The sequence below is a fragment of the Felis catus genome, chromosome F1 (assembly GCF_018350175.1).
Source record: "Felis catus isolate Fca126 chromosome F1, F.catus_Fca126_mat1.0, whole genome shotgun sequence".
Taxonomy (NCBI): Eukaryota; Metazoa; Chordata; class Mammalia; order Carnivora; family Felidae; genus Felis; species Felis catus.
The window spans coordinates 22,798-49,233 of NC_058384.1; the positions used below are offsets into that span (position 1 = coordinate 22,798).

At 47.6% G+C, this 26,436-nt stretch overlaps 1 protein-coding gene and 1 long non-coding RNA gene across 5 annotated transcripts in view; both read left to right on the forward strand.

The window, feature by feature from the left end:
- The first annotated feature begins 6,217 nt into the window (after positions 1–6,217).
- Positions 6,218–9,400, forward strand: LOC123382757. 4 transcript variants are annotated; one of them, XR_006591640.1, is made up of 4 exons: positions 6,377–7,685; positions 7,984–8,086; positions 8,162–8,247; positions 8,470–8,778. It is a non-coding gene; the product is annotated as an uncharacterized LOC123382757 (long non-coding RNA). The 4 variants fall into 4 exon arrangements; XR_006591639.1 differs by adding an exon at positions 8,830–9,400 and having other exon boundaries at positions 6,376–8,247; positions 8,470–8,677; XR_006591638.1 differs by having other exon boundaries at positions 6,376–7,685; positions 7,984–8,247.
- A 12,043-nt stretch (positions 9,401–21,443) lies between these two features.
- The window catches only part of LOC105259913 (serine/arginine repetitive matrix protein 2-like), a 37,312-nt gene continuing 32,319 nt past the window's right edge, over positions 21,444–26,436 (forward strand). Inside the window, exon 1 of the mRNA XM_045049253.1 lies at positions 21,444–21,477. Within this exon, the coding sequence (XP_044905188.1) occupies positions 21,444–21,477 (34 nt within the window). The remainder of the gene's footprint in view (positions 21,478–26,436) is intronic.

Consider the following 26,436-nt stretch of genomic DNA (forward strand, 5'->3'; position numbering starts at 1 on the left):
GCCAGGACTAAGGCCTGGCTGGTGGAGGGCAGGGGCTGTACTGGCTCTGAGTGGGCCCCTTCCCAGTTCCTCCTCCTTCCCCAAAATCTGATCTGTACGGACTCCTCATCCTTCTTGAGACCCTGCAGTGGCAGGGGCCCATGTCCCATCTCCTTTTAGATGGACCCCTCCATACCCACGGCCTGGAGAAGGCTCCTCCCCCTCCACCGCCATGACTCTCCCTAAGGATCACCCGGACCTGCATTGATCTTTCATCTGCTGTTTACTGTTTTGCAGGTGATTATAACCAACCCTTTACTGAGAGACTAGATTCAAATCTAGGCACAGCAGTCTGTGTTGTTTAATCATAAATCCTTTGTTATGAAGCTCATCAAAGATTAACAAATTGTACATAAGGAAAGCCCACCATTGAAAACCAAACAGTATTATTAATTATGTGCTATTTTTCTTCTAGTCTTGCCTTGCGATGCTACCCGGATATATATTCATTAAGCATGTCAGCTATTGGCTTTCATTTACTAGCAAGCAATGGGATAGTTCATTAAGGAGCAAAGGCCCCACTGGAGCATGGGTGAGAGTGTCAAAACAAGGAGGATGGACACCGGGCTAGTAATCAAATGTTTGAGTTCTTATTGGTCACGGCCCCTACAGTGTGTAGTTCTTGGGAATCAAGCTGTTTTTAGGGCTCATGCTGATAATGTTACCGAATATACTACATTATGTCCCTGGATCTTTTTTCCTGAATGAGTCTTCACACACCACATGCAATGGGGCCTGAACTCATCACCCAGGGAGCAAGAGATGCATGCTCCAGCAGCTGAGTAAGGCACCAGCCCGTCATGTTCCCGATTCTTAATCAGATTTGTGCCATGTCCTGAAGAATGACCACACCAGGAAACTGACTGAGCAGGCGCCGACCAGCTCTCTAACTCAGCTGTACAAGGGAGCAGCGATGAGGGTGATGGCACAAGGTTCATTGTGAATTGGTACTTCGAGGCTTCTTTTTCGTTGTCTCACGGGTAGGCTCACAGAACTTCAGCATTACTAGGGCTCACTCCTATTGACAATGCCATCCAACACCTCTAAAGGATCTCCTCAGTCCTTACTGGACTCAGGCCAAGTGCTGAGGAGTAGCTCAGCACTGGCAGAGTTTGACCAGGTTTTCCTAACTTGTGCCTCCAAACTTTCAGAATCTTTGAACTGACCAGAACCATGTAAGATTTCTAGATCTTTTTCATATTAGTGACTACGGCAAGTTCTATCATAATCTGGCTTGAGAGTTTCCCTGGGCTGTGGGACCACAGGGACTACCTCATAATAGTAGATAGCATGTGGGATTTTCCTTGGTCCAGGTGATTCCTGACATACACACACATGCTGGAATTGCTTTGCACAGCCAGTGATCCCATGGCTAAGTAGAAGTTAAAGCATGAGCATTGGGACTACAGGCCTGGGTTCACATCCTGACTCTTAGGAGTTCATGCTCCTGGACACAAGAATCTCTGTGCCTCAGTTTCTCCTCCTGAGAAGTAGGAAGAGTAACAAACCATCACATATGTCTGTGATGGCATTGAATGAATTATTGCATGTAAAGTGTGCGGTGTATGACAAGTGGTCAGAAAGATTCATTAGAGGGTACAGATATTAAGTGAGACCTTACAATTTTGCAAGTTCAGAGGTGGATTCAAACCTGGGACTCTGAGTTCCCAGACCATTGTTCTATGACACACAGCTGCTTTGCTTTGCCTAAAAACTATCATTTTACCTCAACATAATTTAGTTTTGACAGAATCAGAGGCATTAAAAAAAAGGAACACAAAAGAAAAGAAAAAAGAAAAAAAAAGCTGTTGGTGACCCCTGGATCCCACTCTCTGTGGCCTTTGACCAGAAATATTCATGATTGTTCTCCAGAGTGATCCAATGTATACAGTGTAATTCTGGATAACACCCAAAGGATAAAAGTAAATGTGTGTTTGGGGGCCACAAATTGTTGAAACTCTCATATTGTTAGGGTCTCTTTGGACAACTCTTTATGTGAATGAAGGAACACATCTCCCCAAATACTGGACCCACTGCCCCTTTTTGGTATAAAGAGTATAGGGAAAGCATGTTAAAAACAATGATGGATACCTTCCATATCAACCATTCTGGATTCACTCTACATTTCTGTAATGAATAATTTGAATACACACTTTTGGAGTTTTAAAAGATCCTACATTACAATAGACATTGCCGTATGTTTTCTCCTAGGAATACCTAGTGGTGACAAGAAAGGGGTGCAGGATATAGTCCATTTTTCTCAATGGAGAAAAAATATCAAGGGAGCTATCTTGATAGAATAACCTAAACCCAAGAGATAAAACAAAACTATAAAACATATTCATAACTCCGTACGACCAGATAGAGAGAGGAGATTTCAAACCATGGAAAAATATTTTGAGCAACGGCTAACTGTCCAGTTAGTAGCAGACAGTGTTAAGAAGATCTTTATGAACATACCACCGCAGCAACAAATCAGATTGCCCATCTTCGAAGACACTAGGTACAGATCTGAGAACTCACTCACTATCAGAGTTGAACTGCTCAGCTCAGAGACTGGCAGTTGGAAAAAACGGGCATCTGACATCATTTCATCGCCGTGGCAACAGAGCTTTCATGGGGAATGCACGTGCACACCGTCCAACTTCTGCTGTGTGGACAGGTGCATCTCTACAGAGACAGGGGCACCATTGGAGATTAAGTGCTTGTGTTTCAAAAGCTGAATCCTGGTCTCACACGTTGTCATTCTCTGTTTTGAAAATAAATTACATGAAGGGAAATGACCTGACCCCTCCAACACCAATTACAATCACTAGTCAAAATTTCAGGGTGAAGAGGGAAAAAGAGAATATTTTGAGAATAGAGAGAGGTCCTATTTTTTTATTTAAAACACAATCCATACCCATTTCTACCAACCTCAGTCCAAGGACACCTCTAGAATGACGTTCAAATTTTGTTCCAGATGAAATACTAGAAGTAATCGTTATATCTTAAAGTAATTTAGTCAGGTTATAGACCCATTAATTATAAACACAATTTGATGTAGAGTAATTACATAGAAGGCATATTTATTTTCTTAGCAAAGGTGTGGGACAAGGAGTTTACCTTTAGCTCTTCACTGAAACACACATGCCTGTGTTTTTGATAAAAAACTAACAGCTACATTAATTACATGTTTTTTCTCTACCAAATTAGTCTAGAAGTTTAGAATCCGGGATGGTACATATAGAAAAAGTCATAAAATGAAAAATAGTAATTAAAATAATATTTACATTAAGAAAATATAATAAAAAGAAAAATTTCAACTAAAACTAAGGTAAAATTTTCTTGTGTCAATATGGGAAAGGTGAACAGAAATGTTATCGTGTTCTTTTTGAATGGTGGAATCAGACTTCTATTAATTTTATATGTCCTAAATCTTAAGATTTTCTACTCTGCCGTTGTATGTATGTTTTACTCAGAAAAACAATAGGAAAGGTATTAAATTAATATAAATGTTATAAAGGTATACAATTAAGTAATAAAGATATGTATTTACATTGCAAAAAAAAGAAAAAAAAATGTCCAGGGCTTTGAGCTGAGATGCAAGGAGGACCCAGACTTAGCAGGATCCCCCGTTCTGTCTGCATGTACTACCAGGCCTAGACATGAACCCAGGACAAGGGTGACTTTCAGGATTCCAACAGGGCACAATTCTCCACCTTCTAGGTCACTGTTCTCTGATAAAAATTATGCAAAGCACATACATAGTTTTGGCTTTGCCAGTAAACACACTGGAAAAAGGAAAATCAAAAACAGTGAAGCTAATGTGAGTAATATATTTTTGATCCGATACATCCAAAATGTTAAGATTTCCACTGTGACACATGAAACGAGACCACATTTCAAGGGCTCGAGAGCCACTCAGAGCTGGTTGCTACCATAGAGGAGAGTGGAGATAGAGATCATTCACAGCACAGCAATAGAGTGGACGGTACGTTCAGGATCTCCTAGGCTATACTTTAGGAACATAATGAAATAATCCACTTTGTCAGACTGAGTCCTGAGAATCACATCTCCGCCTGGAATCTCCAGACCCAGAGTCAGTGTGTGACAAAACCACATCCGTGTTGCCAGGCATGGATTGGATGGTAGGCACTCAGTAATGGTTTAATCATCTAAATTCTCCATCTTGCTATCTCCTTGGCCATCTCCTTTAAAATGTGAGAAACCAATTAATTTAATGACCGTATAGGAATCCTTGAAACTAACTAAAAGAATTCAGCGCTCCCCTCACCTCCCCTTGAATCCTGGCCTCCAGACTTACATTGGAGTTTCCCTCTCTCACTCACTGTATTCACACCCTCTCAATGCCCCATTAGTCCAATATTACTGTTACTTAATTCAGGTACATACTAGATTATTGTACCTGGAGAGAGTACCTTCCCAGTTCTCTGGGACACATGATATTGGCTTCTGGTGGTCCCCGATCAGGGAGAAATTGGGCCCCCAGGGGACATCTGGCAAATTCTGGATACATTTAAGGTGTCAACAGTGGGGAAGGCACGGCTGGCATTTGGCAGGCTGAGGCCAGGGATGCAGCTAAACATTTTGTAAGGCATCCTGCAGCTCCTCACAAGACTTACCTTGCGCAAAATGTCAACAGAGCCCAGTTTAAGAAACCCTGTCTTAAGCCATGTCTATTAAGTCTCTCTAAGAAAAAGGAGGATTCCTCCCAATCTCTTTGAATCCAATGTTAAAGGGTCGCTATCTATCTATAAGGAATTAGGCACAGACCCCACTGGTGTGAATGCAATAAATATATTCTCATAGTTAGATTTTGTAAAAAGTAATGAGGGCTCGCCTGGCTGGCTCGATCCATGGAGTGTGTGACTCTTGATCTGGGAGTCGTGAAGTTGAGCCCCAAATGGGTGCAGAGATTACTTAAAAGGAAAATTAAAAAAAAATTTTAAGGTTTATTTATTTTTGGGAGACAGAGAGACAGAGTAGGGGAGGGGCAGAGAGAGAGAGGGAGACACAAAATCCAAAGCAGGCTCCAGGCTCTGAGCCAGTCAGCACAGAGCCCAACACACGGCTCAAACTCACGAGGCGCGGGATCATGAGCTGGGCCGAAGTCGGATGCTCAACTGACTGAGCCACCCAGGCGCCCCAAACATAAATTTTTTTTTTTAATTTTTTTTTTCAACGTTTATTTTTGGGACAGAGAGAGACAGAGCATGAACGGGGGAGGGGCAGAGAGAGAGGGAGACACGGAATCGGAAACAGGCTCCAGGCTCTGAGCCATCAACCCAGAGCCTGACGCGGGGCTCGAACTCACAGACCGTGAGATCGTGACCTGGCTGAAGTCAGACGCTCAACCGACTGCGCCACCCAGGCGCCCCGAATTTTTTTAATGTTTACTTGTTTTTGAGAGGCAGACAGACAGACAGAGTGTGAGTGGGGGAGGGGCAGAGAGAGAGGGAGAACACAGAATCCTAAGCAGGCTCCAGGCTCTGAGCTGTCAGCACAGAGCTGATGTGGGGCTTGAACGTGTAAAACAACAAATCATGACCTGAGCCAAAGTCGGATGCTTAACTGACTGAGCTACCCAGGGGCCCTGTTAAAACCTAAAATGTTTTAATGGAATGTAGCAATCATTGTCTCGAGAAGTGTACTCTAAAAGCTCACTCCGTGGACACCATCATTTCTCCCCAGATATTTCTCTCTGTGATTGCAAATATGTATTTTCAAGGATTTGTGAAGCAAACTGGAGTGTGTGCAAAATCACAGGAAATTGGACAACAACGTTTCTGTTTTGAAACTTCTGCTACCGACTGTAACAGAAACGAGACTACTAATGTTACAATAAATCCTATCCTGCATCTTCTATCTAAACCAACATTCACATCAAAACTATTATTGATTAGCCATCTCACAGCATTTCCACCCCTTGGTAATCCTAGTAAAGTGTATGAGGTTTAAATCTGTTGGTGGCTGACAAAGGTGTGAACTCAGAGCATTTATAGTCCATTTAGAACAATGTCTCTCAAAGTCAAAAACAACCACCGCTTCTCAATATTGGCATTGTATGAGTTTCATGTTTGCTTTCCTTTGTTCAGCTCAAGTTTGGAAATGTGTGAAAATGTACAAGAAGCACGAGAATTGAGAAGCACTTGACTTCTGAGGTAGGAAATTAGAAATAATTCTTAGATAATCTTAATATTTCCCCTTCTTGATGTCGTGCCACAATTCAGGTAAGTTTCCTTTGCTTTATTCTTTCTTTTTTTTTTTTTTTCAACGTTTATTTATTTTTGGGACAGAGAGAGACAGAGCATGAACGGGGGAGGGGCAGAGAGAGAGGGAGACACAGAATCGGAAACAGGCTCCAGGCTCTGAGCCATCAGCCCAGAGCCTGACGCGGGGCTCGAACTCCCGGACCGCGAGATCGTGACCTGGCTGAAGTCGGACGCTTAACCGACTGCGCCACCCAGGCACCCCAGCTTTATTCTTTACATAGTGTGCACTCGAGTTTTCTCCCTTCCATTATGTTCTGTTGTTTGTATTACTCCTAGATAACCAGGAAAGTGTAGGGAGACATATATTGTCAGGAGACAATATATGGGAAATCTGATGGATTTCAAAGTATTAAGTCATAGATCAATCCAAGAGTCATTATTTGTTGTCTACTTTTCTCCTTGTATTTGATATCCAAAATCAAGACCACAGGCCCAGCTCTCTTCTAAATTTGTGTCATTAAAGAAAATTTAAGACCACACCCTCTATCAGAAGCCCCCGCAAGTTGTCCTGGGAGTGCAAAGTACAAACATCATTTGTCTTGGGACAAAAGGAAAGGTTTCTACAGGTAGGAACAATTGAGGGGACATTGGGTGTAGCGGAGTTTGGCCACACAGTAAGGATGGATCAAAGTTCCCCGGAAAATGGGAAGGCTGAACACGTACCTACGAATTGAAACGGCTACAGTTTTTAATCGTCCTGCGAAGAAGCATGGGGTGAGGCTACCCCTGGTTATCAGGAGACAGAAATGTTTACTGAACGGAGCAACTGCAGGATCAGGTGGGTGTTTGCCTTCCAGTGGGCATTTCAGAAGGTAAGAGTGGATGCCTTAAGCCTGCATGAGGCCAGGGAACAGGGAAGTGCTGCCATCGTCTTTGACATAGCTCCACCTAGCGGCCAGCCGTGTTTACTACCACTCGGTTCACCCAACCTTCTTCGGGTGTCTGCCAAAGTCCCTCAAGAACTACAATCCCTCCGCTTTTCTACAGTTGAAGAATAAAGACCCAAATAAGTGAGACACAACAAAAACTCCTCAAATTTCATCGACAGATCACTAATAAAGATATTTAAAATGCGTGTAATTTACCAATTGTTGTTATGACCTTCCCATATTTTGAAGCTCAAATCTGTTTAAAATATGCTTCGTGGGCTTTGATACACCGATAATCTTATATGTTACTGTGCAGGAAAACGTGATGGCAGTAAGAGATTTCTACTTTCTAGTCACTGAGCGGCAACAAAATCAAAGTGAAGAATTTATCTCCCAGGATTGGAACCAAGCACAGCCAATTTCCATCTCCTCCTCAGCTTGGTACCCCACGGTTCCTCAAAACTAGGTTCTGGGCCCACATGTTTCAAATCGCTGAGCTAACGTGAGTGAGAATTCATATCCTATAGAAGCTAAGTGTATTAAGTAGTAAACCAGAAGGTTTTAATTTTAAACAGTGAGTCAAATTGAAATGGGAATTTTATGACACATTATGTGCTTGACAGATGAAGCATATTTGTGTAAGCAACATAACTATGGAGTATTGTATAGAGAGAGTTCATGTTCATGTCTGGTTTTGTCCACAAGACAAGGAAAACATGGTATTTATTGACCACAGATAATTCTTCACATTTATCAATCCTCACACTCAAAATGTCTGAAACTGCTGTTTCTTTTGAAAGTTCGGTTCCATGTGGAATAAAAACACACGTGGCACCATTTCTGTCATCAGGATATCTCAGTCCTCCCAGAATTAAATTAAAACATAATCGGATGATGAAATAGGTGAGTCCTGGTATGGTAGGGTGGCAAGAGGACCCTTTAACATAAGGAGCCCCTTCTGAATCAATCTCATTTCAGAACTGAGCCCCCTTTGAAAGGAGTTGGAAACCAGAGAAGAATCTCCTAGAGGAGGACTCCACTCTTCTGCAACCTCCTTTTTGCTGGTCAGTGTTCTACAAAAGGCACATGTGAGACAGCAAAGTGCAGGGGACGAATCCTTCTATGAATACAGCAAGTGTTATTGAGGTCACCTCCATCACAAACACAGTGTGTGCCCCTAGGGATACTGTATACGCCTGGGCTCTCTGTTCTAGGAGCTGTGGGTAGGAGTAGATTTTCAGTACCCAGGCTTGAGAGATGACATATTCTTTCTTTTCCCTGAACAGATCATGACTTGGACTGTTGTACGAGATGTTGAATTGAGTTTCTCCCATTGATTGGTTCAACCTCTCAGCTGCTGCTGTGGGTCTGAGCCACGGCCAGGTTGGAGTGGTTCTGCGAGTTGGGAGGATCTCTCAGCCTAGACTGGCAATCGCAGGCAGAAATAGAATGGGACCCACCCATGTCAACTACAGATTGTCTAGTAGCTCTATGGTAAAAAGAAACAAGTCAAAAATCAAATCATTGTAATGGGCAAAATGGTACCACTTCAACGTGTATTTGATTTCAAAAATACATTGTTTTTAAAACCTCAACAAGAAAGTTTCTTCTTCTTTTTTTTTTTTTTTTTCTTATTCTGTCCTCAGAATCAGTGTGCATGTCACACTCAGAGCACGGCTCAATTCAGAGGAGCTGAATTCCAGGGGCTCGATTTCCACAGGTGGTTGGTGGCTACAATATTGGACACCCCAGGTCTGGTCTATTTTACCAGCTCAGGTCAAAGATGAATGACCAACTGAGACTTTAATTCTACCTGGCATCTCAAATATGAGAAGATATCAGAAGAGCAGCACCAAGAGTCACTTATGTTTATATTTGTAGTGCGTGGCATTTCCTAGTAGAGGGAGGACACATAGTAGGTACGTGACATGTCTATGCAAGCAAAGAGGATAAAAACCCCACGCAGTCCTGTTCCTTTAGGTCCTTAGGAAACTCTACTATCATGCTCATTTTCCCACAGAGAGTGGGTATGGCTGAAAATTTTAAATAAGGAAGGAGATGTCTCATCTGCCTCAGTTATCTTGAAAAACCCATGCTCCTGGCACAAAAACAGACACATAGACCAATGGAATAGAATAGAAACCCCAGAACTAGACCCACAAACGTATGGCCAACTCATCTTTGACAAAGCAGGAAAGAACATCCAATGGAAAAAAGACAGTCTCTTTAACAAATGGTGCTGGGAGAACTGGACAGCAACATGCAGAAGGTTGAAACTAGACCACTTTCTCACACCATTCACAAAAACAAACTCAAAATGGATAAAGGACCTGAATGTGAGACAGGAAACCATCAAAAGCCTAGAGGAGAAAGCAGGAAAAGACCTCTCTGACCTCAGCCGTAGCAATCTCTTACTCGGCACATCCCCAAAGGCAAGGGAATTAAAAGCAAAAATGAATTACTGGGACCTTAGGAAGATAAAAAGCTTCTGCACTGCAAAAGAAACAACCAACAAAACTAAAAGGCAACCAACGGAATGGGAAAAGATATTTGCAAATGACATATCGGACAAAGGGCTAGTATCCAAAATCTATAAAGAGCTCACCAAACTCCACACCCGAAAAACAAATAACCCAGTGAAGAAATCGGCAGAAAACATGAATAGACACTTGTCTAAAGAGGACATCCGGATGGCCAAGAGGCACATGAAAAGATGCTCAACGTCGCTCCTTATCAGGGAAATACAAATCAAAACCATACACAGATATCACCTCACGCCAGTCGGAGTCGCCAAAATGAACAAATCAGGAGACTATAGATGCTGGAGAGGATGTGGAGAAATGGGAACCCTCTTGCACTGTTGGTGGGAATGCAAATTGGTGCAGCCGCTCTGGAAAACAGTGTGGAGGTTCCTCAGAAAATTAAAAATAGACCTACCCTATGACCCAGCAATAGCACTGCTAGGAATTTACTCAAGGGATACAGGAGTACTGATGCATAGGGGCACTTGTACCCCAATGTTTATAGCAGCACTCTCAACAATAGCCAAATTATGGAAAGAGCCTAAATGTCCATCAACTGATGAATGGGTAAAGAAATTGTGGTTTATATACACAATGGAGTACTACAGGGCAATGAGAAAGAAAGAAATATGGCCCTTTGTAGCAACGTGGATGGAACTGGAGAGTGTGATGCTAAGTGAAATAAGCCATACAGAGAAAGACAGATACCATATGTTTTCACTCTTATGTGGATCCTGAGACTTAACAGAAACCCATGGGGGAGGGGAAGGAAGAAAACAAAAAGAGGTTAGAGTGGGAGAGAGAGCCAAAGCATAAGAGACTCTTAAAAACTGAGAACAAACTGAGGGTTGATGGGGGGTGGGAGGGAGGGAAGGGTGGGTGATGGGTATTGAGGAGGGCACCTTTTGGGCTGAGCACTGGGTGTTGTATGGAAACCATTTTGACAATAAATTTCATATATTGAAAAAATAAATAAATAAATAAATAAATAAAACAAAAAAATAATATTAAATAAATAAATACCATGCAAATTAAAAAGGAAAGAAAGAAAGAAAGAAAAACCCATGTTCCTAAAATGTGGTGATGTCCGCTGCCTCCAGTGTGTCAATTCATGCCAGAAGGAGCCCTGTGAGGATGGTTTGTTGTGCCCATTTTGTCTGTGCTCATTCAGAAAGATAAGATCAAGACAGGTGGTCAGCTGGGGAAGCTGGTGTCCGAGATCGAGGAACTGGAGTGGCCTTGGAGACCTATTCTCATCCTTTTCACAGAAGGATGCTGAAACACCAAGGTGAGGCAACTGTCCTGTCCCAGGTCCTCTGACTCACGTCTGGGGACAGGAGGTAGGAATTGGCCTTGGCTAAGTTAGATGTTGAAACACAAGGTCCAAGCAAGCATAGGTGGCCCTTATAGACCGGATCCTTTCCCATGGGCAAGGAAAGCTTTACTACTCTCCCAGGGGGAAACAGACCAGCTCCTCTCTACACAAAGCTCCAATTGGGGAAGCTAACGAAAAGAATTACAAGAGGAAAAGCCCAAGTCCCACCCTCTGGGCCCTGTGCGGAACAAGAGGTCTAATGATACAGGGTGGTGAGAGTGGTGACCCTGCTCCCCACCCCACATGCAATACAGACTATCATGACCCCTGCACAGTCACAATGGACTGTGAAACTCTCCCCTCTTTTCCTCACTCATAATCCTTCTTCCTAACACCCCATCAAACTTTGCCTACAGCTTTCAATTAAACCACAATCAGTACGCGTCCTATTGAAATCATGAATTATATGTCTTTAGCATATTCCAGCAAGGTAAGGTCACAGAAGACACTGATTTTTAAAATATAATACAAGTTCTATTTCTTATATTTATTTACAAAATTGGAAAGAGACATGTAAGTAACTGGAAAACCTTACTCCTTAACATATTCCAAGCTAGCACTGCATTGAATTTGCTTCAAAATTGTCTGCTCTCTTTGGTTTTTCTGCATATATGACAAATCTGTAGAATCCCAGTCTGAGAAATGGTGCCACAAGGTGACCCAGGGCGTCCAGAGGACTCTGAAGGGTTTGAGGGGATGACTGGCCTTGGGAAACTCCCAGCCCGGACTGGAGGCTGCTGTGGCCCCTATCTAAAGACAGGCTGCTCTATGCCCATGAGGATGCGGAGCTGAGCCCTGGGAACCACCTTACTTGATTCACAGGGAGACCCCCGGCCTCTGTCCTCCTCCCTCTTTGCCTGGGAGCCTGAACTGGGAAAAACCCAGCCTACCCTGCACTATCTCACCTTGTTGAGTGGCTGATGTGCTCGCTGTTTCCCTTGAGAGGGTTGGGCAGCATAGGGTCCTGCAGGACTGAGATGTTGAACCCTCCAGGGACACGTTTCCCAAAGAACACAATGTGACCTGCTCCATGTGGCCCCGCAGGGGCCTCCAGCCCTGTCGTCCAAATGCAGGAGTCAGTGGAGGCAGGAGTCAGTGGCCCAACAAAGTTAGGGCTGGGCAGGGCATGGCTATCTGCGCCCTGGGCTATGTTGTCAGTACACCCTTCACTTGTGGAACGTGGCCATAACCTTCATGTCCTCCTGCAAGGTCACGTGCATTGTGGGCTGCCCCAGCGAGCTCCTGGGCATTCCGGTTCCCTGAAGGGCACTTGTTTGCCTTCTGCACTTCCTCCTGCCTCTCTGCACTCCATTTCCTCCTCCTGTTCCACTCCATGCCCCTTCTTTCCTGACACATTCTCTTTCATCCACGACAGGAGGATTTCTGGAATCAGATTCCTGATGGAATCATTCTTGTTTTAAAATTGTGTGATCTTGGTAGCTGTAAGGCAGAAGACAGTCATGTGATTGCAGAGGCCCCCATCCCCATCTCTGGGGCAGGAGAGCACCAAGACGGGCTCGGCCAGGGCAGACACAGGCTCCCGGGGGGCCCTCCGGCAGAGCGATCCCAGCCCTCCTCATTCCAGCCTGGTGCCCAAGCCACCACACAGGGCTGCTCAGCCCTGGGAACAGGGTGCTGCTGGGAAAGCTGGTGACGGGATGCTGGGGAGATTATATAGACACTGGAGATGCTAGGCCCTCCTGGGCCTGGGTCCTTCAGGATGGGAATCATCCAAAGAGGGAGCAGGGAAGAGTCACACAGGAGACTTAAGCGCCAGAAATAGATAGAAAAGAGCCAGAAGTAGGAAGTAAATTATATGCAGATGGCTAGTGTCTGAATCCTAACCCTCCGGATCTGTAAAACAGACTTCTGCGTGCACAAGGGCAGCGACAGTGATGGGGTGGCCGTGGGAAAGAGAGGATGAGGTCAGGGGAGGTGAGAACTCAGGCTGCTGCTTCTGGGATTACATCCCTGACCCCAGATGGCAACTGTGCCCTCACACTACAATCCCCCTGGGGCCCTCTTCCCACCTTTCTCCAATGTGATGAGGAGCAGGTCCAGGGACTCCAGGCCCTTCCTAGTCCTCAGATCCCATGCCTGGGACCAGGAAGCAGCACCTGAGCCACCCCGTCCCTCCAAGAGGCAGTCACTGTCCCTAGGACTTTGTGTGCAATACACTGCCCGCCTCCCAACTTCCCTCTCCAATGACCACCTGGACTCCTTCCTCCCTCCAGATTCCTGTCCATTTCCCGTCTCCTGGTCAGCCTCCACCTTTGTATTTTCCTCCAATATGGGGAGAGTGGAACCCAAGTGTGCATGCCATGGCTATACTGCCACCTTCCCTAACCAATCAATCCATCAACTAATCAATCCAGCCAAATCCAGGGGCACCTTCATGGTTGTGCTGGGCCATTGGAGAAGACAATCCATTCCCCATACCGTGTGGCTGGCCTGTGCCTGCTCTGACCTTAGGTACCTGGGGGACACTGGGCGTTCCCACAGCCCTTTCCTCCACATTAGTCCCAGCCCCTTAGGGACAGTGACCGTGACATTAGAGGTAACATAACTTGCCCAAAGTCCCCCAGTCTATAGGTGAAGCGAGGGGAAAACATCAACAGGTGCAGCCGTAGAAACCCCTGTGCCTGCCAGCCTCTGCCCTGAGCACTGGAAGGAGTGGGCGAGGACCCAGACAGGCACAAGAAAGATCACACGGAGGGCTATAACCGTGGTGTGGGGAGCAGGCCCATTGCTGTGTGGCTGGAGGAGTGGGATCTGACAGGGGCAGGAACCCCAGCCCCACTGCCAAGAGCCTCTTTCCTGGGGCTGTTCACTCCCAGGAGACAGCTCAGCGGGGCCTGGAGACCCAGTGTGTGTGAGGGCCCAGTGGCATTCACACAGGCCTCTAGAAATCCTGCCAACCAGGGAGGGTATCAGCGTGTGTGTGTGTGTGGGGGGGGGGGGAGCTGCACAGAGGTCCCTTCCACGTGGAGGCAAGTACAGGATTTATTCGGCTCCAGGGACCCTGGATTTGGGTGAGGAGAGGAGGAGAGAACTTGCTCCAGGGAGCACCTCCCACCTCACTTCTTCAGACGGTCCCAGGAGCACTTGCAGGAGCTGGAGAGGAAACGTTCTCTGCGATGCCCACCCAGGGAGCACCCTTTCACCCAGGGGCAAAGCTGAAGGTAGCCCATACAGGTGCCGCTCCGTGACCTGAAGGTGCAGAGGGAGAGGGTCCCCGGGTCCCCAGCACCCAGCTCACATGGAAGCACTTTGTCTCCGTTTCAAGTGTGCATGCCAGAATATGCCTCATCAGACCACCTCTGTCACAGATCACACCAAATCCGACCCAGTAAACTGCCCCTGCTCAAGTCCCAAGACGTGGGAACCTACCGTAACCAAGGCTTTGATGCTTGGCAGAGGCAGAGCAGAAGAGAGCAGGTCTTAGCGGAAAGAGAGACTTTAAATAACAAAGCAAGAAAAGATTGCGAACAGTACACCCTAAGCCAACAGACATAACAGCTCTTATTCCTACAGCGTTAAAATATGAGAAGGACGCACATTTCCTTTTCTCTCTGATTTCATACCCACCTCCCTCAGTCTCCAAAGCTGCAGGTATAACCTGACAGCTCCCAGAAACCATTTCCTGATACACTTGAGGGCTGTTCCCTACCTAGGGGTTCTTCAACCTTGCTGCTCGAATCATATCTTCAGTGGACAATCCAACCTTTACAGACACAAGCATGAGCAAGCAGCGTACTAGAGAGAGGGTCTCCCCTGTTCCTGCTGCCCCAGCTGAGGCCATGCTGGCCCACCCGGCATCAGCTGTCCTTCCTCTGGGTCCTCAGACCTTCCCTGGGCTCGGTGGAGTCAGCGTCCTTCAAGGAGACATTGACCACCCTTGCAAACCTGCAAATGAGAGAAAGGATCCGCCTTCACCTGGCACTTCCCCAGCTGCACTGGATCGTGATAGCTCTCACCTGGGCACGAACCAACCTGACCTTCCCACTGTGACGGACACATGTTGGGTTAGGTGGGTTCCATGAGCACACCCTGGGCCAGGCTCCGAGCAGCTGCCCAGGAGAGCCGTCTGTCGGGATGGAAATGCTCTGTGTTGTAAACATGCACCTGCTGGGTACCTGAACTGTGGCTAGTGTGATGAGGGATGGAATGTTTAACTTCATTTGCTTTAATTAATTTAAACATGAGCCCGCACGTCTGGCTAGTGGCTTCCCCCCTGGAGAGTGCAGCTGTCGGATCCAAAGATGCAGAAGACGTGACGTGCCTGCCCTGGGGGTGCCTGCAGAGGATTTGCTGGCCTGACACGATCTTCCATTAATAGGTTCTTAGGGCTCATACACATGTGCCAGGCACTCCATGAGTCCCTGGGAACACTCAGAGAGGACGGCCACCCCCCAAGCCCTCGAGGAATCCCAGCCGGGGCCCACTTGTAAGCAGAGTGAAGAGCATCACCCCCCACACCTGTGCTGGATGTAATCAGCGCAGCAGGGTGGGGGGGGCACCTCACTGTCCTCAGGAAGCCACCCCCCTCTCTCGGATCTGGACCAGAGCCGGGGCAGATACCCAACTTAGTGTGGGGCCCGACAGGCTGGGACAAACTGAGGAGGGACCTTTCCACCCCTGAACTAGATCCCAGCCCAGAGGTTTTACAAGAGGCGCTTCCCAGTGCTGAGCACTGTGTGAGACAAGAGTGAGGGAGATGCTGTCAGTGCCCTTGTAGTGACCACCCAGGGCTAGGGCTCCTGTGCCCACGAGTGGAAGGAAGGGTTAGAACGGATAGGGTTTAGAACCGAGAATTCCAATACCTGTCAGACAAATTCTCCAACTGATGTCCTCAGAGCCAGGGAAAGGTACAGCGAGGACTACCTTAACCCTGGGATCAGCCCCCACCACTTTGCTCAACTCCCTGTGCACTGGAGCCTGGGCCCCTCTCACCTCCTCTGCAACTAGAATGTTCTACAGCTGCCCTGGTCACGTGGGGTGAGATCCCTTTTGTATGAATGTGTTTCCAGCCAAATAACTCTTGGCCAACAGTGTGTAGACAAGGACTGGTTGTCAGGTGACCCCCAGAAGCAGGGGAAGAGTACAAGCTGGTCCCCCCCCCCCGGCCCCCAGTGGATCAGGCCTGGGAACCTCCTTGTGTCTGGCCTGGCTCTGGTTCCATCCCTGTGATATGTCCTGGGTGGGAGAACAGGAGACCTGACTCCACTGTCTGCCCCTCCCCAGTGTCAATGAAGGAAAGAGTCTGGTAGATGGAGAAGAGGCTGGGACAGGAAGGAAGGCCCTCTCCCCGGGCTTTTAGGACGATGTCCATGTGGTGCTCTCACCCGGCACCCCGGCTCCTCCTGCCTCATCCCTGCTCATAAGTGGTCCCCAGGCAGGGGATGCGTGAGAGACAGTCCATGGGGCTTAGGGCCGAGGGCCTCGTCGCAGTGCCTGGCTCCCCATCCACAGGCTGTGCTATTCCCCGTAATCCATCACCCTCTCTGGCCTCCCTTGTCCCAGAGGCCAATTAGATACCATTAGGGCTCCTTCTCTTAAATTAGGATTGATCCATCTGCCATGGGGTTAAGGAAACAGCCTGCTCAGAGGTGAGATCTATCATTAAATGAAGTGGTTATTGACCCAATAATGGTGATTCTGAAACAGTTTTGTCCACTTAGAATGCTGGGAACCCTTCCTAGCTGGCAGTGGGATTTCCCCCCAAGTTTATTAGCATACAACGAACTGTATACACTCAAAGTGCAGAATTTGATCAAATTTGAAGTACATACAATTGCATGAAACAATGGTGATGGGAGTTTTCACTTAGAAGCTGACATTGTCAGCTGCGTTTTTGGAGGGGACACCAGTCTAGGGAGACACACACACACTCACACCACACTCAGAGCCACACCACCTAGATTCACACAGGGAAGAGCCCACCACCATACACACAAACCCTCACCACCCAAAGGGAGCAAAAGTGCTTGTGAAGAAATGGCCACGGTTCTTTCCCTGTAGTGTCAGCCTCGTTCCCCACATCCCCAGCCCCCGTTCCCAGCAGGCACCCAGAATCGGGGTGGTGCTCCCAATGAAAGCCAGCAGGAAAGCCCCGGGTCTCTCACCACCTAGATCTTTCCCCAGCAAGTGTGGGACTCCATGGAACTTACTATTTTCACTGACTCCCGAGACCACCTGCAATGACAGACAAGCATGAGGATCAGATCGCTCCCATGTGTCCTCTGGGTGACTTTAGAGACCTAGCCGGGAGACCATCCAGTAGAAGCCCCAAAGGCCAGAGTAGAGAACGCTGCTGAAAATTCCTGGATCACGTCCTCTCAAGTCCATGTCGGTTGCCAGTCATGAGATTCTTAGTCCGATGAGGGGGGATTTCTGCTAAGGAAAGCCCTGCCCCCCTCTACCCCCACCCACCCCCCCACACACACACAGTCTACGAGCTGGTGCAACCCTTCGCAAACAGCCGCATGAACCAGATGTCACTGGTAGGACTCGACACCCATCCCCAACAAGGAACTGATCAATATCGTCTCTGATGAGCATGCCCACATTTTCACACATGAATTCAACTGAAAGAAAGAAACCTAGAAAGCAGGGTTTGTGTCTCAGACACAGGCAGGTCAGCTCACCGTGGCACTGGACGGGGCCTTGGCCTCGGCCCTGTCCCAGGATGCTGCTCCGCCAGGCCCTCGGGGGGCAGCCAGGAGGACACAGGGTAACTATCACTCAATGGTGGTGCTGCTGTGCTGACGTTGGGGGTTCTGCTTGACATGACACGGGCCCAGCCTGCCTGGCAGCAACGGGTCAACAAGCAAGAACTGAGCTGTTCTGGGCCACCCGTCTCGGTGAAGGAAGGAGGCAAAGGAGAGGGGCGGGAAGGGAGAGAGAGGCAGAGTCCGGGCTGATAACAAAGCGCATATTGAGTTCCTGTTTGTCACTGTCCCCGGCCATTAGGCTCACACAACCCAACGCTTCCAGGGCTTGTGGTGATCCTGTTATTAAATGCCCTAAAGTATCTCCCTGAGTCTTATCTGCTTCAGGCCAGAGGCTGAGGAGTGACCCCAGCACTGACAGGTGTTGACCTACATTGTCCGAGGTGGCCTCACACTTCTCAGAAACTGTGGGCCGACCGGGAGCACAGGGCTTCCTACGTGCATTTCACACTAATGGCCGTGCCAAAGTCAGCTGAATGCACTTGTGGCTGCGGGGGGGCTGCGTGACCGATGAGGCCACCTTGTAAGGCTGGCAGGATCTGGGACCTGGGTGGACTCTGGCGCTCCAGGCATGTTCCCAGATGCCGTAACTCCCTCGCCCCACGTCGAGTGCGCGTGAGCAGTGCAGGTCAGAGTTCAGAGCTGCAGCCACGTGCCTGGGGGCCACCTGGTAGCTCCAGAGCTTGGGCCCTTCATCTCTGCACCTCTGCCCCTCTCTCTGAGGGGCGGGGAGAGAAAGCCAACGCCAGCACAGCTGTGACGAGGGGTGAACAAGACAATGTATGCAAAGCGTGTGGGGCGATGGGGTTCTTTCTGAGAAAAAGGACCCAGCATTGGGACGTGTACATGGGGCATATATCTCCTGGGGAAACACATGCTCTTACCCACAGGCACTGCCCACACCACACGTTCACACCACGCAGACGCACACAGAGACCCTGCCCCTAAAGCCCATACACACAGACCCGCACCGTATAAGGGAGCGTGGCTGTTCCCAGGGACTGGAGCACTGGCCATGGTTCTTATCTGGAAAATCGGTCCTTCCAGAAATGTCCCCTTTCCCAACAGGAAGCTGGAAATAGGGCAACCTTCCAGACTGAAACCAGCAAGAAAGCCCCACCTTTCTTTTCTTGAGGATTTTTCCTCCATAGGTAAATGATTCTAAAACACGTACCATTTTCACGGGGCCTTGAGTCCCCCTGCAATCGCAGAAATGAAAACACAGTGAGAGTCAGGTCATACTGTATTCTGCTTGCATGGGGCTTTTGTTCTCTTGGTGAGTCTAGAAAACCAGATGGGAAAAGGCAGTCGACTCAAGGGAACCCAAAAGCAAGAGTAGAGCAAGTGTACTTATGCCAAAAGGCACCAACTTTTCCTGGACAGTAGGTCTCAGGTCCATTTTGATTGGCAATTATAAAATTCTTTTCCAAGGAAGACAAATGCCAGGATGTTCACTGCTGTCCAGTTTGGAATGGATGCTGTCATTTTTGAGTGCCCTCTTGACTCAGGTATCTGTTGGTAAGAAACTCCCAACTGACACTCTCCCCACCGTGGAAACTGCATATGCCATCCATAATATACACTGTCAGATCATCCTGCGTGAAATCCATCAAACCTGAAATAAACCGCCAAAGCAACATATCAATCTCAGACAAAGACAGGAGACCTTACCCTGGCATTAGATGGAGCCTCTTCGTCTGCTGTGTCATGAGGAATTTCCTCGGTAGGCCCTGGGGGAGATCTAGAACGACGTGCCAGTCACGAGTGGTGCTACTTGGCACTTAGGCAGCTTTGGTCGCCTGGGCACGGAAGGAGGCACGGAAGGAGCCGGTTAGTTAATAACCACGACCAGGGTTTTCCTTGGTGCAAAAGGAAGGCAATGGGAAGAAGCAGAAGAGAAATGAGAAACAGAGCCTTTAGACTTTCCAGTAAAGGCCATCTGAGTCACCGTGAAATGTTCATGATTGCAACGGTATGACATTTTGGAAAGGGCAGATCTGGAGAGACACTAAAAAGACCAGGGGTTTCAAGGAAAGAGGAAGGGGTGAACAGGTGAAACCAGAGGCTCATTAGAGCAGTGAGACTCTTCTGGTTGGTTGGTACCAGATATTCAATATTTTTTCCAAAAAAAGGACATAGAAATTGGGGCACCTGGGTGGCTTAGTTGATTATGAAGCACCCGACTCTTGATTTCGGCTCAGGTCATGACCTCACAGTGCGTGGGTTGGAGCCCTGCGGCAGGCTCTGCACTGACAGCTTGGGATTCTCTCTCCCCCTCTCTCTCTGCCCCTCCCCCACTTGCACGTGTGCACGCTCTCTTTCCAAAATAAATCTTTAAAAAACATAGAAATTTACAACACAAGGAGTGAACATCAATGTCAAGTATACATCAATATTGGTTCACTAATAGTGACAAGTATAGCACAAAACGATTAGGGGTGAGTAACAGAAGAAATAGGATGGGGGGAGAGGATAGGGCATAGGAGAACTTTCTCTGTTATCTGCTCCATTTTTATGTTAATCTGAAGAGCTTTAGTAGTTACAGAATAATTTAATTAATTACATAATTTATTTTTATTAATTAAGAATTACTTTGAAAACACCTGGTTTATTAATTTGAAAATAATCTGCCAGCCCTGTTTCAAGGAGAGATCTAGCTCCACTCATGTTCAGCAGCCAGTGAACGTGCAAACATTAGCTTGAGACATTGTTTCCCATGAAATGTCAACAAGGCTGAGTTGTTAACCCACGTTTACTTCCATGGTCATAGCCTTAAGGTCTGTCTGTTGCAGTCAATGAGAACTTTTCACAGGTGGAATAAAAAAGCAGATGGCGCAGCACCTTACCCTTTTCCATTATACGGGTACACTGAATAAACTTCCATCAGTATTGAATTTGCTTAATGATTGAATTTCCACAGCACCTTCCATTGGTTTGTTTGCGGGGTGCACCCTGGGGTGCGGCAGGATGCTGTTTTTGTTACCCGCTGCTGGGGGTGAGGTGTGTGTCTTCTTAGATGAGGAACACATTGTCTTTCCATATCCATCTCATACCACTCTGGGAAATGCATTCACACAATAAGAGCTAGCGGGCACCTGGCCGGCAGAAGATCACAGCGAAAGTAGTAATGACTTAGTCACAGTTCAAACTTTCCATCTCCTGTGCACCAGCTGATCGTGCGCTCCAGGATCTTGCAGTGTGCACTTAAAAAACCCAGCAGATATGGGTGCCTGGGTGGCTCAGTCGGTCAAGTGTCCTGACTTCAGCTCAGGTCGTGATCTCACAATGCCTAGGTTTGAGCCCCGCGTCAGGCTCTGGGCTGACAGCTCAGAGCCTGGAGCCTGCTTCAGATTCTGTGTCTCCCTCTCTCTCTACCCCTACCCCACTCGTGCCCTGTCTCTCTCTCTCAAAAATAAACCAACATTAAACAAAATTTAATCGATTTTCTCAGAGGCTGAATTTAGTGACATTGAAAGACACACCCCAAGCCAGGCACACAGAGTCCCTACATGAAAACCAATTGTGAACCGGATAGTATTTTCTTCAGGACCATCATCAGCTTCTTCCTGTCTTTTCTCTTCTGCATCTATATTGATTTCTTCCTCTGAACGGTTCTGCAGAGCCCATCCGGCATGGGCGATACAGCTGCCCAGAGACCACAGTCAAGTACGTGAGTGATGGGCAAATGTTTACAGTTCTATAATGTGACCTCCTAAAAAGTCATTCTGAAATTTCCTGATCATCACGAGTGAGGTCACATGCATGATGAAAACGCTGCCATTCCTGTCCCCCCCACCCCCACCAAAGAAGATGTCCTAGCCTGCGACCTCACCCTCCTCCTTTCCTTAGGAAAACTTCCCATTTTGTACAACTCCTCGGAGCATCTCTCTGCTTGCTAGCTGCGATGCTGCCGGATTTGTGGACTGCTTAATACAGTGAATTAGATCTCCTAACGTACTCCATTGGATTTTGTTTTGTTGTTATTTTTTTTTAATTGAGGTAGAGTCGGCATACAGCGTTGTATTAGTTTCAGGTATACGACATAAAGATTCAGCAATCCCGTACATCACACCGTGCTACCCATGAATTTGATTTTGAACATCACCAATCAAGATGCCTACAGATCTTGTGGTCACATGATCTCATGGGAAGGAGGATCCCACGGTGCTGCCTTTGCCAGTGTTTATGTGCAGTGCAGCTGGTTTGAGATGAAGGATACCCCCCAGGACACACACTTCCTCCCAGCATGAGACAGATTCAGAGTCTGAGGCTGTGGGTGAAAGTCATTGCCAGTGAGGAGGGGTGGCCTTGACAAGTACATTACAACCTGGTTGTGTTTCACGAGCCATGGTGTAGCATCTGGAGCCACGTCATGCAAGTCCCGCTATGTGAGAACTCCCTCCGAGAGCTAAGCCTCTTGCTTTAGTTCAGCGGAGTGGGGGGATACAAAGTCCAGAACATTTGGCTCTACGATGGGGGCGGGTGCTCAGGTTGCCCTACTACCAGTCCTCGAGGCGGAGACTTGATCTGCTTGCATCCTGGCAGAAATACCCCCCACTCCTAGCATATGTCATTTTATGGATGTGTTCCGTCTCACACATGTTTCTAGGATGACCTTTCAATAGCACTCGAGACCTAAGAATGTCTTTATGCCGCAATATAATGTGAGGTCCTTTACGCCAATAGCATGCATGCCTAAGGGGTTGCCTCCGTCCTTGGAATCAGGAAGTATTCTAATCCAAAAACGCAGCTGTCATCTGAGAGAGCTGCTCAGAATTCTCTCAGGAACTCCAGCCTGGTGGTGTCTGGGTGGCTCAGTCAGTTAAACATCTGACCGCAGCTCAGGTCATGATCTCATGGTTTGTGGGTTCGAGCCCCGCATCAGGCTCTGTGATGACAGTTTGGAGAGCTCCCTCTCTCTCTCTCAAAATAAATAAATAAACTTAAAAAAAAAAAAGAAACTCGAGTCTGGTGTGGGGGCTTAGTTGCTTACACTAGCATTTGAATCAGAGGGGAGATTTTCCACTGTCCTCTTGGAATGCAAAACTCTTTTTTCCTTATATTTAATTTTGGGAGAGTGCAAGTGGGGGAGGGGCAGAGAGAGATCCTTAGAGGATCTGAGGCAGGCTCCTCGCTGACAGCAGTGAGCTCCATGTGGCGCTTGAACTCAGGAACCACGAGATCATGACCTGAGCCGAAGTCGGACGCTCAACCAACTGAGCCACCCAGGCACCCCCATAACTCTTGAACATTTACTGCATAGGTGGGCTCAGGCAAAGCAACGGGCTCCCAGTTATTATGGACAATTCAACTGGGCAGAGGATGGGCTTGCCAGTGTTCATCTACGAGCTGGTGGTCGGACGCTCAACTGACTGAGCCACCCAGGCGCCCCTGACTTATAACTCTTATAAACAACCCCAACTGCCACAGAGTTGATCTGATTACATTACCTTTCTGATGACATGCAGGAATCTGCCAGCGTTCTTTCTGGGCAAAAAAAAAAAAAAACAAAAAGAGAAAAAAGAAAAAAGGAGTGGAGGGCAGTGGGAGAGAAGGTGGTATTTAAGTTGGAAAACTGGGGACACACAGTCAAAAAGCGGTAGACGACTAAATGCAATTTGGATATACAGTTTGTACATATACTGGATCTACACACACATTCGTGCATGAACTTATGTATGTATGGATTTATTTACACCTGAAATGAGAAAACACAATCACACACCAAAATAAACCTAATGGAAGAGGCTGGCAAAATGGAGGGTGAAAAAACTAAGGTGGTTCTTTAAGAAATCAAGAGAGCAGCTAAGCGGCTAAACCACCAAGAAGCCTAATTAAGACAAAAAGAAAGCGCCGAGGATCTGTGCAAAGATAATGAAGAAAGGATCACAGGGAGGGAAAGGATGAGAAGAGGAATAATTAGCAGGCCTCTGCAAAGTGATGGGGAAACCTGGGTAAAAGGGACGGCTGTCTACACCACCTTGCATAAAATCACATCAAGTGCTCCCTCTCTGCTTCCTTCATGTTCCCCTCCCACACCTTGTTCCCACGCCTCTGCTTCTAGGAGAAAGATCACATGCTACACGTTCCTACCCAAATAAACAAAGAGCCACGAAAGAACACACACCCATTTCTGGAGGTGATGAGTATGTTTGGTACCTTCGTTACAGTGATGGTATCACAGGGAGTGCATAGGAGAAAATTCATCAAGATGTATACAATCAATGTGTGCAATTTGTTGTAAAAAGAGGGAGACAGAGAACATAAAGTTAACGCAGCAAATGTTAACAGTTGATGAATCGCAGTTAACAACTGATGAATTCAGTTGATCAATATATCAAGATGCTTTGTGCTGTGCTTGAATTCCTCCGCCCACCACCCCCACAGGTTTCAAATTGTATCAAAATTAAGAGGCCTAGAAGCTGTGGAGAAAGCATTTGTGCATTCCTACTTAGCAAATGCAGGATGTAATCTGTCAACTGAGAGAAGAGGCAGCGCTGAAATAAAAACAAAGTTATTTATTTGGGGTCTCCGAATTGCAGTTTGGGAAAGACACATGTGGGCAGCAACCAAAAGAGTGCCTCTACCCTCCCCACCCCCATCCAGGGAATAAAAGTCAGAGGTTTTTGAAGACAAAAGGGAATGCTTGTATATGTCATTTACTAAGAATTCTGATGACCAAGATTGGTGTTGGTGGCAGGAGAGTAAACTTGGTGACCGTACCTGGTTTCTAAGGCTATCACTAAGCGGGTCTCTCACTATAGCAAGCTGCAGGTGTTTGGGCCGAGTCCCTGGAAGAGATGCAGTTTGGCCCGGTTCCAACATTTGTGGTTCTCCTACCGGTGAGGATGTGCATAAGGCCCATCTCCTTACTGGCCTCTGGCTCCATTGGAAAACCTGCTGACATAAGTGACTATTTCATTTCACCTTTCACAATGTAATAAATATATTGAAGAAGATAATATTGAGAGGCCAAAAGTGAAGCTTGGGCTCATGTCCGTGTTGTGGTGAAAGCAGGCAACCCAAACCCTAAAGCCCTTAATGCAGTGGCTGGCACACAGTAGGTCCTCAATATACGGTTCTAGTATATGGGGGGGGTGTTGGTTACCAAGCAACCATTTCCCATTCTCTGGGCTCCCCGGGGACTCTCACTGGAGATAGTGGGGTGGTGGGATTGTGGCTGAGACTCCCCTTGCCCAGCAAGAAGCAGGCGTAGGTCTCAGGCCAGGCCAGTAGGATGCTCCGTCCTTGGAACGGGAACCTCCAACAGCTGGAGCTCCTTCCGCCTGAGTGGTGGCACCCTAACCACTCTGTCCTTGCCAGGCGACTATTCCCAAGGGTCTGTCTTTCTGGAGCTGCCTTGCTTTCAGCCCAGTCCTCCAGGCCCCCCTTGGACTCGGGGAATGCCCATTATCCTTCCAGCTTTTCTTTTCCCTAGGCTAGTCAAAATCATCTTCTCTGGCTTATGACACCGACACATGGAGACAAGGGACTCTGAATCTCCTCAGCAAGAGGGCTGCTCTGAGCTGTCCCCAGTCCTAGTGACCGGAGGGCTGAAACCCGGGGGGCTCTTGAGGGCAGGATGCAAGTCCTTTAAGCGGACTTCAAAGCCTTAACGGGACCTTGGAAGACTGCCAATCCTTCTTGTTCATGCCACTCCAGCCCCACTGGCCTCCTAGCTCTTTGTCCCACCCAGTGGCACCCTGCTACCTCAGGGCCTTTGCACTTGCTGTTCCCTTTGCCTGGAATGCTCTTCCTCCAGAAATCCCCCAATCTACTCTTCTCTTCTTTGCTCAATGGCATCTCCTCATGGGGCCTCCCTCAAGCACCCTACTTCAAAAATACACCTGTCTCCTTTGCCTACTTCAGTTTTCTCCAGAAACTTCCAACATACCACATCATCTGCCTATTTATTTTTCTGTCTACTCCTACGCCCTGTGAGGGCAGGCTTTTGCCCAACTTGCTCACTTCCGTATCCTCAGTACAGTAACCTGGCCTGCGGCAGGTGTCAATAAACGTTTGTAAACCCGAGTTGCCGTCTGGGTGGCCGCGGTCAGGAACCTGCTGGAACGAGCGTTGGTCGCAAAGGGTCTTGGCTGACTCAGTCCTGGCAGACAAGTGCCCTCTTGGGGTCCTGGAAGGATCCCTCTCTGCCACGCTCCCAGTGACCTGCGTGCGGGGGAGGGAGCCACGCAAGGCCTGGCCAATCTGGGTGGAGAGCCACTGTGTCTTGGAAGACTCAATAATAATAATACTGATGATGAGGATGATGGCAGCTTTTATGGTTGCGGGTGTTTTTTCCTAGGTCTCTGTTAAGTGCTTTATATTCACTATCTCGTTAATGTCTGGTATCGTTCCGAAGAGGTGGTCCTATTACATCCATTTGATACATACACATATATTTTAATGTTTGTTTATTTTAGAGACAGACAAAGCACAAGCGGAGTCGGGGTAGAGACAGAGGGAGACAGAACCGGAAACAGGTTCCAGGCTCTCAGCAGTCAGCACAGAGCCCGACGCGGGGCTCGAACCCGCGAACCGTGAGATCATGCCCTGAGCCCAAGTCGGACACTCAACCGACGGAGCCCCCCAGGCGCCCCTATTACATCCATTTTAAAGATGGGA